Below are 13,356 nucleotides of genomic sequence, written 5' to 3'. Positions count from 1 at the left end.
GTCACACCACGGAGGGATGGAGGTCACTCCTGGGGGCAAGCTCCCCATGTGCCTGAACAGGGTGTCCCATGTGGAGGCAAGCACAGCCCTCCCTGCGACAACCTGACAACCAACTGCCAGTGGGAAGGTTGTCACCTCTGTGCCAGGCAGGGATGCTCAGGCAGGGCAGGAAGTGTGTTCAAACACAGAGCCCGTGATTGAACCCTTAGACGTCCACACCGTCTTCCACTGTACCCCCACTGTCCAGAAGACCTCCAGCTCAAAGATACAGAACGAGACACACTGAGTAAATGAAACCCACCCCAAAGGGGGCTGGGAGGGCGTCAGCCCGCAGAGGCGCCTACATTTTCATGCGTGAATATTTAAAAATACATACCTGCAGGTATCGCCCTAATGTTACTTTTCGCCTTCATTTTTTAACTTTAAATACATTAAGAAACACTACCAGTAAAAGCTACTCTTAATCCCACGATGTAATAAATGATATTATTTATTAATGTCCTTGATTTTTGGATGATCTTATGCAGTCCGTGGCAGGAAGCTCTTTCCTGATGCTTTAAAAGTGTTTTCCCGTGTTTCACAAAGGTGGGTCTGCTACGGGCTTAGACGGCTGACTGCTCACCACTGGTCACGGAAAGCAGTGCTCTAGGGGCGGGTGTAGCTCCGTGTGGTGCGCATGCCTGGCAGGCATGAGGTCCTGGGCTTAGTCCCCAGTGCGCCCATCAAAATAACTAACCAAATAAATACACCTGATCACCCCCGCCAAATAAAACCCCAAACAAACCAACCCAAACAAAATAAATACAGTATTTTTTAAAAAGAAAAGGAAAGCAGTACTCTAAAAGCCTGGCACGCCTTCTAGCATAAACACCTGTCTTACATGGGCCCCAAAGGCCCTAACCCACGTCCACGGACCCGGCTGTTTTTCTGACTTCATCTCCCTCTCTCTACCCCCAAGTTGAGGAGTTCCGGCCACTCTGTCCCTGCTGTCCCTTGACCAGGCCAGTGGCCTGAGTCAGGCGTGGGCCTTGAGGATGGCACACAGCTGGGTCTGGGCTCAGAGCCGCCCTGGGAGGCCTTCTCCGACGCTCCACTCTGCCGGCTCCCCGGGCCCTGCTCCCCATGCCCTGCCTGGCTTATCTTCCTCTTTCGTTCTCTCTCTCCCCATTAGGAGGGCAGATCTTTGTTCATGGCCTGGAAGCTGGTAAGGCCTGGCACCCTCCCTGCTTCTGGCTTGGGCAGGCCCTGTGGATCTGCCTGGGCAGGTGGGCTGAGGGCCGTCTCTGCAGCCCTGCCTCCCTCTGCGGTCGATGCGGCTGCCCAGTGCTTGGGGTCTCCTCCTGTTCTCCTGGCCAGTCCTCAGCCTTTGCTGAGCATCCCAGGGCCTCTCTCAGCTTCCCAGTCCCTCCTTGGTACCCAAGCAAGGCCCGGTGTGGAGAACTCCTCCCGGTCCTTCTGCTGGGCCCTCAGCAAGCGCTGTGCTTGGGCCGCAGAGAGGTGGTTTCAGGACTCCCATCTTGCTCCCAGTCTTCGCGGAAAAAAAGGTGCGCGTGTGAAGGTTCCTGTGTGCCCGGGGCTCCCAAGAGCTCTAGACCACTGTGCCAGCCCACACGCGGCCTCTCAGGATTCGATGAGCTTCCAGCTACTTTCTTCTTCTTATTCCCACTCCTCCTCTCCCTGCAGCTCTGCCAAAGATGACAGCAGCCTCTCCTGAGGGGTCTTGGTTCATCGTGTTACTTGGTGACCTCGGCTTCACGGTGGGCCTACCTGACTTGTTCTCACTGTTGGGGGAGTGACACTTGTGGGGTTTTTTTTGAGAGCGGAGGCACAAGTCTTAACTCCAAATTTTGTCTCCTTATTAGATTCACAGGCAGGTCAAGGACACAAGAGGAAAAAGCTGAAACAGACGACTACGGAGCAAATCCACCAGTTAGGGAAGCCAGGCAGGGAATTAACTAGAGGACAGGAAAGCTACTTTTTCCATCACGACTTTGATCACAAAAAGCAGAAAGATGCCAAATCCATGAGCACAGAAATAAGCAATCCAGAACCTTCCCTGGAGACAGAAAAGGCCAATTATGGATTGTGTTCCTCTTAGAAAGAGGACACCCGCACGGGAATGCGAACTCCAAATACAGGGAGGCCAGTGGAATTTCGGTGCTAAAGTACCACCGGAGGACAGACGACGATTTCTGTTAAAAGATCAGAGAGCGGCAGTCTGAGTGTCGGCAGCTGAAGGTCACTGAGCGGTACCCGGTACTGAAGAGCTCATCGTTCCTTAAACCTTGCTCTAAACTATGCATTACTTTTTGAGTATATTGTAATTAGAAAACATACTCCGCCTATGTTTCATTATTTTAGGCAGTTACATTTTTATAGAAAAATATACTGTGTTTACTTTAGAATCCACGATCCCAGCCAAAGCTCCGCCATCCTGAAAGGTGAGAGGCGTGCCTGGAAAGGATATTATTCCAGGCACACGAGCATGTGTCATAAATACAAACCTATAAAATGGTAATGAACCTTCCCAACTACTGACAGGAGGAGAAACCCACAGAACATGTGATGACAATGATCCGAAGTTAAAGACACTGCAGCCCCAGGTCAGAACCAGTTAACGGGAGCAACACGCCAGTCACCTGTCTGTTCTTGAACTCACCTGTCAACAGGGCTGCGAGTGGGCCCTTCAGACCCAGCACATGGGAACCATGCTCTGGCTGTGGAGTCACTTGGAATGGGACATGATAGCCTCTCAAGGTATTGTGTAATTTGTCTGTGATCACCCATTCCTTCATGTGAGCTAAATGGAAATCTTAAGCGAGTGACTTCACACCGTCTCCACCGCCAGGGTGTGGAGGGAGGGAGATGGGGGTGGATAAACACTGGAACTAGAACGGGGCTTCATTCACCCCTATCCGAGGATGGAGTCAGTGAAAATGTCCCCCACCCTCCCTTGAAGCCCAGGTCGGAAGTCAGCCCAGAGGAGAGAAAGGATTTCCCTTCTGGCAAGCAAACCCTCACCTCTTAGCTATTCCGACACCAGGCTGCAGTGGCCAACATCTCCAAAAGGAACAGTGTTGCAATCCGGTGGGGTTTTTTACTGCTCTGTTTTGGCAGAAAGGAGAATTGCCGAAAGAGCTTGGCTGCACACGCCCTTGAGCTGGGTGGTTCGGGAGACTACGCCAAGGGCTCCAACTGTGAGCAGTGCCTGGGGGCTCACGGAGGAGGCAAGGCAGCCTGGAGCCTTCACCAGACTGGCAGCTGGATCTGGAGGCCGTGGGGGCCGTGGGAGAAAACCAGGCGGTCGGCCCAGGGAAGATCCCCCACCCGGTGCTGTGGGCTCACACCCACAAAGCAGCTATAATCGCCCAAGTCGCGTGCTTGCAAATCCTCGAAAATGTTCACTGTGCACTTTGGGCGTGGGGGCTGTCACAAGTGGCTGTTTCCCTTCCTCTGATATAACTCGTGGTGGCTGCACTGCAAACGGTGTTTATAAGCAGGAGAGTCCAGCCAAGACCTCATTCAGACTTGGATGCAACGAGTAATCACTGCCCGCCCCTGTGGTGGGGTCCTTGCCTAGAACAATCGTATCTGTTACTAAATGACCCTGAGGTCCTGAAAGCAGGTCTCTGACACGTGTGTGACCCACGTAACAGGGAGCTGGGAGAGACAAGGATGAAGGCAGACTGATGGGGCCAAAGGCTTCTGAGCAGAGATGCTTGCTTTGGAAAATGATGAATAAGACTGGAGCAAGGAGGAGGCTTGTTTCAAACACATATTTTCCCCCTGCAACTTACTCATCTATAAAAACCACGCCCCTCGGCACACATACCATGACTCTTCCGAAAATGACCTCACTTCATGAAATATAATCCCTGCTGGAAGCCAAAATACTCTGCTATGTAAATAATGATTCTTTTTATAAATTGTCCTTAAGTAAGCAGCTTTTAACTAGAAGTAGGGTCATTTAAAATCCATCCATTTAAAATGTTTAGAAGTCACTGGAGACTACTGGGGACAAAAACTACTGTTTCATAGACATTTCCAGCTGACACTTGCAGCTTAACACAGCAGAAGGAGCACAGGTTTTGAAGTCAGCTGGATCTGCGTTCCTGTGGAGCAAACCACTTCACCTCCATGAACCTCAGTTTTCTTCGTCTACAAAATGGGAATAACACCACTGAGGTACAGGGTACCGGCAGGATTAAATATAATGTGTAACAAAGTGCCCAAGACATGGTTATTAATTAAAGTGATTTCCCTCTTCCTCCTAATTTCACTGACAAAAACCTACATACATTTCTAGGCTCCTCACCTAACAGCCTCAAAACTAAAACAACACAAAGACTATCAGCACTTATTATTTTAACATTTGTTAAAAACTAAATGACCCCATGGCTTAAAGAGTGAAACAATCTTTTAGTTAAAAAAAAAAACAAACTTAATTTAAGTCACTTAATTTCCACTGCAAATGTTTCAGAATCTAAAATGCAGTGTTAAAACCATCTACCAATAGGTGGTGCTATTTGCATAGTTCTTCAATGACTACGGTTTTTTTGTTTTTTTTTTTTAAATTAAGTATATACGTAATATCATTGTCATCCACTCAACGGATATTTATTGAGCAGTTACTGTGTGCCAGGCCAGTGCAAAGTTCTAGGAATGCGAAGAAGGAAAACTGACACAGCTCTGTCCTCCCAAAGCTTAAGTGGGGTGGGGTGGGGGGGTGCGACGAGCAGGCAAGGGCGTGTGGGTCCCCAGGGGGTGGGGAGAGAGTTGCAGTTCCAGATAAAGTTAATGGGTGTGTACAAAGCAATCTGAAAAGCAGCTAACTCAGACCAGGGGGCTAGGGCAGGCTTCCCAGAGAAAGGGGCATCCCAGGCTGGGTCTTGAAGGATGAGCTGGAGCTCTCCTCCTCCTGCCAAGTTTCCAGACACATACACATGTCACTTAGGACCAGGGAAAACCCTCCACTTCCTAGTGCTAGAAGGCGTAATTCATCAGCTGTATGTTTGTTTGTTTGGGGTATCTGTTTCATGTTGTAATATAATAAAAAGATTTTTCTACATATGCTGTCTTCTTTCTTAGATTTGTGTTTCTTTAATGGAGACTGAGTTTGCACATCTTCTTCTTAGTTGTATTCCTCTCCCCGTGAACTGCCTCTGCTCAAGCCGTTCACGAACTTTCTGATTGAGCTGGCTCTTTTCCCTCACAGGTGTGTTGTGTCCTTAGGAAATGAAAGACACTGGCCCTTTTCAGTTGTATGTGTCACTCGTGTTTGTTGAGAGAATGAGTCTTTGTGGGCCGCTCCTTTCCATGTCCCACCACGCCTTACGCCGTGTCCTGCACAGGTAGGTGCTCAGTGAGTCACACCGTGCTGGCAAAGTGAATAAGTAAGGAGACAGAAATGTCTAGAATTTCTGATTCCTCCCTATTCAAGTTGGGGTGAGGTCAGAAACAGGGGCTGGGGAGTTCTGAAATGTCCCGAAGAAGAAGGGCACTCAAGATTGGGGGGGTGGGGTGAGCAAAGGTGCGCAAACACCCCCACATCAGCTCCAGCACCAGGACAGAGTAGGCATGACTGTAGGAGCTACCATTTAAGGAGCCAGATACAGGGTCTCTGGATACGATCTCATTTAATCCTCACAAGGACCCTGGGCGGTGGGTACTAATTTTTACTGGTGTTGAGGAAAACCCCAAAAAGATTAAGTAACTGCTTCACAGTCATACAACAAAAGTGGCAGAGCTGGGATTAGAACTTGGCTACGGCTATAATGCCCCATCGGTCCAACCTCTTTTTGTTATATTGACTGGGGGTAAAAAGATTTACTCAATAAATGTTTATTTATTTTTATTTTTTTGCAGGGGGTGGTAATTAGGTTTACTTATTTATTTAATTTTTAAATGGAGGCACTGGGGATTGAACCTGGGACCTCGTGCATGCTGAGCATGCACTCTACTACTGAGCTATACTCTCCCTCTGATAACAAATGTTCATTGAGCACCTACTGCGTGCTGGGCATTGTTCTAGATGTTGGACTGGTCTAATTGGACTAGAAAAGTCTTGCTGGTACCTGAACGGCCAACTAAAGCACATTTGCCTAGATAAATGATAACTCACATCTGAGGTAACGTTGTAAGAGTTTATTTCCTGACACAAAGACATGCTCAAATAGCAAGTGAAAAAGAAGGTTACAAAACACACAGAGAAAATATAATTTATGTGAAAATTATACACTACACACACAACACTCTAGAAATAAAGTCTGGATGGAAATACAATAAAATGTTAGCTGTGAGTTCTCTGAGTGCTGAGATTACAGGGGATTTTCATTTCCTCCTTTTTTGTACATTTGGAGATCCTAAAACATATATTACTTGTGTAATAAATAAATTACTTCAGAAAAGAGAAGAAATCCTGCTGGGGGAAAGCGAGAGCCAGTGTTGGAAGGCGTGGGTATCAGGGTACAGGAGAGTGTGAGGAGGAACCCACAGGTGATGAAGGACCTGGCGCCCCAGGCTGACTGGATTCCGCCATCAGTGACGCTAAAGGAAAAGCAAAGCAAAGCTGAGCCTTGAGGAACTGGAGGTGTTATTCCAAAGACCGTCCCACTGAAAGCTAGAGCTTTAAGGAGGAAGGAGTGAGGGTCCTGCTTGGGGCTCTGGACCTTACAGCCTCGATGAAACAGTCAGCTGCACAACACAAAAGGCACCTAAGGGGCCACTTGCACATGGCGGACAGCGTCATTATCTGCAGCCTTGTTCCTGTCATTGACTCCAAAGACAGGGAGCGCATTTGTGTGTTACATACAGCAAGGTTTCAGGCAGACGGCTAACACATTCCTAGTTCTAACAAAATCAGCCCGTATTGCAACAACTTTTTGAAGGAAACAAAGTGTCCTGCTTACAAAGCTGATGACTCTTATTCCAGTCAGAATTACACAGGGGAACCAGTTCGATAATTAAAACATTTTATCAGTCTAGCAACGTCTAACAGAAACTGTCCATTCTAAATAGTGGCTGTTTTTCTGCCTGATGTAAAACACTTTTTTTTTCAAACTAAAAAAAAAATTCCTATTGGGTTTTTCTGCTGGCTACATTAGACACTACAGGTCATTTATCAGAATGTTATTGTTGGTTCCCACTTTAAATTTAATAAGTACTTTATTATGACACAAATCACTATATAATTGATAATATTAATTTACCATTAATAATACATAAAGTAAATATTATATTGCCATATTCTCCTTTTGTTCTTACGAAAGTTTTCTCAGTGCCAAGATTAATAAGTGCTGTTAAAAATTGGTGGCTCATTACAAACAAAGTGTTTTAAAATGTTAAATATTCTAGAAGTCAAGAATGTCACAAGAAAGACTATTGAATCTGGTGATCATTTCCAAAGGAAATGAGATACAGGAGCAAGAAGATTGAAACTATCACAAAGAACAGTTTCTAAGAACACAACACACAGAATTATTATTAAACAAATTAATGAATCTTGGAAAATGTGAACGTTTAGGACCTCAAAAACACTATTATTTCACGTTCAACAGTGAGATCTGTGCAGCTATAGGTAGCCGCCTTCTACCTGCTGTAATGATTATTATTGAGAAATACAAACAGATACAGAATGGTTTTCCTTGAGTAGGAGGTGCCTCTTCCTAATTTTTGTAAATGTGTCACATGCACCAAAGACAGCATTGTGTATGGTGTGTGGTGACTGGGGACTTTATAGCAAATAATCTGTGATTGACACAAGTTAAAGTGCTGCCCTGTGGGAATGACTTGCTGCTTCTGCAAACCAGGACAGACCCAAAGTTACCCCTCCAGTACCACCTTCACTCCCTCACATTCTGACAAGCTTTCCTGGGCATCTCCGGGCCTGCAGACCTGCTCATTCTGATGTGACATTAACAACCGTGAGGGTATACGGTTGGTCCTCTGTACCCATGGGTTCCCCATCCATGGAATCAACCACCGCAATGCAGTTGGTTGACTCTGAGGATACAGAACCCACTGACCAAAGGACTAGATCATCCATGGATTTGGGGATCCAAGGGGGTGGGGGTGAGGTCCTGGAACCAATCCCCCTCGGACACGCTGGGATGCCCGTATAATACTTTATTTCTCCCCAACCAATTCTAGATTTTGCCAAAATCCAGGTTGCACTCACAGGACTGCGTCCTTTGAGTGTAAGTTAACATGTATCAGACCAAAAAAAGACTAATAACTTCATCTTACGAGGGAGGAAAATGAAGCTCAGAATTTTGGAATGCCTCATGACGCAATTTCTTTGGCTCTGCACAGGTCTCACTTGACAACAGTCGCCAGGACAACAATGCCCATAACGTGTGCCAAGTGCCATGCTGGGTGTTTTCCAACCAGTTAGCTTTGGTAAGATTCAAGGGAATTAGGTATAAAATCCCTAATTCACAGACAGGGGGAAGCTGCAGCTCGGAGGAGTGAAGAGGCGGAGCTGGCTTACACACCCAGATCTGTCCTTTACTCCAGAGCCGGTGCTTCTTCCATTATGTCTTGCTGCTTCCAGTAACCAAACGTGGATCATCTCCTTAAATGTCAGTCAGCGTTCTGCACCCATGGACAAATGTGTGCGATGCGGAAGAGGTCATGATATCTGAGACCACCGAGGACCATAATGTTTAAAAAAGGAACTGCATCGGGGCCACCTCTCCATCCCTCTCTTTGTGGGCTTTCAAAGCCCTGGAGCCTGGGCTCTGGTCCGTTAGACTCCAGCTCTGACTGGGGGCAGGGTCAAGGCAGCACGAGAGTGGGGCTCTTCGCACAGGCACGGAAAGGGGGAGGGACAGGACGAGGACAGGCAGCAACGAGAGCAGCAGCTTGACCTTCACCTCCGTAGCGTCTTAGCTGCTTCCTCCTCTGTCTGATTTACTGCTGCCACTACTCCTACCGGCCCCGAAAGGTGTCCTGGTACCAGCGCTGACCTAAGGGAAGGCAGGGACTTTCTCTCTGAAACTCCTCCAGTGCAATTCAACCAGTTTGGCGCTTTGTGGGCCTCCACTATTCCTGGGTTCTAACGTGACAAAGAATTTGTGTTTAAATGGACGTGTGTAGTTGCCTGAATTAGTTCTGGAAAATGGTTAGTAAATTTTCCCAGTCCCTCATTTCCAAATCAAAATTTCCTACAGTGGCATTACAAAAAAAATCTTTGTAATTATCTTTCATGGAAATATTTACCCAGTATGTTTAGCAAAGCCATAGGATTTAAAAGATAAAATAGTTCTGGGGTTTGCACAATGGAGATTCTTCTGGAAATTCTTAATACAAATCAGATGTGCTGAGAAGGAGCCAAGTTTTTAAAAACTGCCAAGAGCCAGACCTTTCAGGTCAACGTCCAAGCTTCCCCTGAATTCACAGAAGCCTAAATGCACGCTGCATTTCCCGCTTACTTACGCTCTGCTGCCGTTGTAACCACTTGGCCTTATTTCCAAGGTCTTACCACCCAATTAGCATAATCTTCTGATAAGAAGTACTAATGGTCTACATCAGAGGACAGAACCCCATGTCAGTGGTTTTGAGATTGTTAACTGACTGTGGACCTGACCTGCTAGAGATGTGACAGGTGCCTGCATCTTTTTTTTTTTTTTAAACAAAACATATCTTTTAGGAATAAAACTGGGAAAGAGTTTAAGCTTCGTTTATAGGACTGAATCAGAATGGACTTACGAGCTTGGAATTTTTACAGCCTGTGGCTTGGAGTCAACTGCTTTATGACTAAGCCTTCTCCTTACATGAACATTTGGAAAAAAACAAAAAACAAAACATACTCAGCCTGTGAAGCTGACGTTCCTTCCTAAGACTTGCTTAATAGAAAATAAAATTGAAGCACAATATTTAAAAAGAGAGAATAACGTATGGTGAGTAGACATATATACAGAGAAACTGATCTCACATGCACAATATATTCTTACCCATAAAACAAGCTATTAAAATGAGCTTTCACTCATAAAACATTACTATTTAATTGTAATAGTTTAATAGGGAGTTATCATAATCCATTATAAACTAACCTCAAAGAAATATTCAAAGCATGTTTCATGAAACCAGAAAGAAAATGGTTCCTATTTCTGATGTTAGCTCAATATTAATAAGAGTTTCTGACAAATCACAGAATTACAGATTTTCATCCAGTCTAAGGCAGACAACACTCTTGACAAACTTAAATAATCCACTATCATTAATTTTGAAATGGCAGCTGGAGTCCTAGAAATATCGAACGCTCTGTGGAAATTCAGAACAACTCCCCAAATCCCCTAGAGTTGGTACTAAGCAAATTCTCAGGAATTACTTCTGTCTTCATTAGAGCTGGGAGTTCAAGTCGTAATCGTCCACCTGGACAAGGACCGGTGAGAGCCGCGATCAGAGGCTGTCTGGCCAGTGCCGAGGCTCATCTCAGGGGGTCTGTGCGCCACGGAGGGCGCCCAGCTTGTGTGCTTACTAGGGGTCTTCTGACTCACCTCTGGGGAGAAGACAGCCCACAGTATCTGATCAGCAGGAAGCAGCGGGCAAGACGCCCCTTACCTTTCACTGTTCTTTTTGCCGCTGGAAGAACTGCTGGTGGATCCTGTGCGGTTCCGGTTTCCTTTGGAATCCCCGTAGCTTTCCCTTCGGCCGCCAGGAGAGACCCGTTCGGAAGAGCTGGTCCTCTTGATGGTGCTAGAAGTGCAATGAAAAGGACCATGAAATCCTTCACCGAGGAGCTTATCTTGTTGCTGAGTGTAGAAATATACACAGAGGACATCAGATTTCCATGTGGATATTTAAAAGGTAGGCTGGTTCTAAATTCCTAACTACAGAGATAAAAAAAAAAAAAAACTTTCCAGAATTGTCACTCGACATCCATGCCTCTACTCACTGCCTTTGTGCCTGCGGCAATGAGTGCAGATCAGTCACAGAGGAAGCTGAAAGGTAAGATCCCCAACAGCACCGTGGGTGCTCTCCAGGGCTTGGCGGGAGGTGACCCCACCCTCGACCCTCGTGCAGGCTTCAGTCTAGACAAATGGTGCTCAACCCACGGTGACTCCGCCCCCCAGGAGACCTGGCACCGTCTGGAACCATTTTTGCTTGTCACAGCGGGGTCGGGGGAGAGGACGGCTACTGGCGTCTAATGGGTAGAGGCCAGAGTGCTGCTAAATGCCCTATAGTGCACAGGACAGCCCCATACCGAAGCCTGATCCAGCCCCAAACGTCAATAATGCTGATACCGAAGAACTCTGGTCTAAAGGCACATGTGGGACAAACACAGTTAAGATGCCACAGGTAATGACAGACTCATTCCACCCTCTGCAGGATGCCTTTGTTTGGAGCTGCTGCCCCTACAAGTGATGACTTCCTTCTGTATAACCCAAGGGCTAGACTGGTGGGAAGCCTGGTGAGGGACATCTGGGGAAGGCTTCCTGAAGGTTGTGAATTTCTGGGAGGGAGAGAACAAATGGCTTGAATGTGTTGTAATTACACAGCAGGGAAGAGCCTGTCCTAGGACAAGGGATACCACGCACAGGTAATCCACAGGCGTGAGGGGACAAGGAGCCAGGGCAGGGGCTGCAGGTTGATGGCTCACTCTCAGAGCACGCAACTGTATTATGGGTATCCCTGTGCAGTGTTTTTTGTTTTGTTTTGTTTTAAATCTTCATCATTAAGGCCATAAGTTTCTTGAGGTTCTAATCATTCTTGTATACTTTGCAGAGCCTAGTATAGAAGCTGGATAAATATTTACTAAATGAAAGGATGAAATAAATGAAACAAGAAATAGGAATGTCACACTGACCCTGGTGGCAGGAAGAGGCATGAGATGCTATAATTTGGCATCTGCTCTGTGAGAAAGAAAGGAGGGGGTGGGTGGGGGGTGCCTCTCTGGGGCAGGGGCTACGGGGGGGAGGTCTGGCCCAGGTGCACAGAGTCAAGGTGCGGGTGGGAGGTGATGAAATTCTGCAACCTGGGAGGTGGCTGGGGACCAGTACAGTCAGCTGGGGTTGGGGGGGGGGTCACTGAACCTCAGATGTGGAGGAAATCTCCACCTGAGGAAGGAGAGTAGATGAGAGTAAAGAGAACCCTCAGGGAGGGAGTCACTTGGTAAGACGTGAGTTGAAGAACTGCAGCCAGAATCTGAGGGGGCAGAGAAACCTGGAGAGGCTGGGGAGGGATAAACCCGGGGAGGACAGAAGGCTGCTAGGGCTGCAGGGACGGGGGGCTGGGGGGGGGGGGCGATGGTGTAGCCTCAGGGGCTCCAGTGAGCACAGCACCAGGGGACGGTGGAGACAGAACCGAATTTCAATCAGGGGGACACAGGAGCTGAGGACTCCAGACAGCAAGACTACCGTCCCTGGGCTGAATTCCAAAGTCCTCCTTTCTCACAATTAAATAACTGAACTTGCGAGAGCCTCGCCCCTGGGAGCCTCTGCGGTCTTCCCTCCCGTCTCTTTTTTCTCCTCATCTCTGCCTTCCTTTGGGCCAACTTTCAGTCCTTTTTCCTCCATAACTGCCAACCTTCAGTAAATAATATCTTAGCATGTTTTAAAAAACTGTACAGCATATCAGTTTTTGAAAAACCACCTCGCTCCCTGAGTGAGCAAACCTAAAAAAAATGACCACACTCATGACGGTGTGAAGACACTGTCCGCGGAGCCTTTCTGGTAACCGAGGAAGCTCTGAATTGACAGCACCCACATCTCACAGCTGGGATCTGCACGGGCGTGCCGTCAGGTCAAAATGTGAATTTTTAGAACACTCAATTTGAGGACAAGGAAATTATAGATCTTTGGAGAGCAATACATTTCTGAAATTTAGGAGTAAAGTCTAAACATTACAGAATCCTTTGTGCTTAAATTTCGAGATCTTCCAGTGATGAGAAACACCAAGCTAATTTCATGCAGCGGGATCTCCCTCTGCCAAGCATCTGGTACAAAGCTCTTAGGAGCACTGTCCCAGCAGCTGGCAGCCTAGAGCGTCACCTCCACGGTGTCCCTGTGGGAGTTCAGGGGAAGTTCACGGCTGTTTAAAGCTTGTATAAAACACCCTTAAAGAACTGAAAAGCCATGACTATTAATCAATGATGGCAAACGTTCACCAATTTCCTAATAAAACACTCACCCTGGCGGCTGGAAGGGTGAAGAGGGGACATCCATGACGGAAGCGTGGGCAGCGACAGGTCACATGTGTTCAGAGCTTTGCATTTTACACGGATCATTTCATTTGAACCTCAAATCCCCTGCAAAAGCATCACCATCCCCCCATTTTACAAATGAGGTAACAACTACAGGGGTAAGAAAGCAACGTGCCTGAAATTACTTCACCCCTTGTACTTTCTACTGGACC

At 47.0% G+C, this 13,356-nt stretch overlaps 1 protein-coding gene across 4 annotated transcripts in view; it reads right to left on the bottom strand.

Moving 5' to 3' along the window:
* EML1 (EMAP like 1) overlaps positions 1 to 13,356 on the bottom strand; it is a 166,367-nt gene that overhangs the window by 33,004 nt on the left and 120,007 nt on the right. For all 4 annotated transcript variants that reach the window (XM_032482618.1, XM_032482615.1, XM_032482616.1 and 1 more), the window contains one exon: positions 10,564 to 10,698. In XM_032482618.1, coding sequence (XP_032338509.1) covers positions 10,564 to 10,698 — 135 coding nt within the window. Of the gene's footprint in view, positions 1 to 10,563; positions 10,699 to 13,356 lie in introns of those variants that run through there.

The sequence above is a fragment of the Camelus ferus genome, chromosome 6, assembly GCF_009834535.1.
Source record: "Camelus ferus isolate YT-003-E chromosome 6, BCGSAC_Cfer_1.0, whole genome shotgun sequence".
NCBI classification, from domain to species: domain Eukaryota; kingdom Metazoa; phylum Chordata; class Mammalia; order Artiodactyla; family Camelidae; genus Camelus; species Camelus ferus.
Note: the sequence above shows the minus strand (reverse complement) of the source record. Positions and strands in the feature narration are given on the sequence as shown.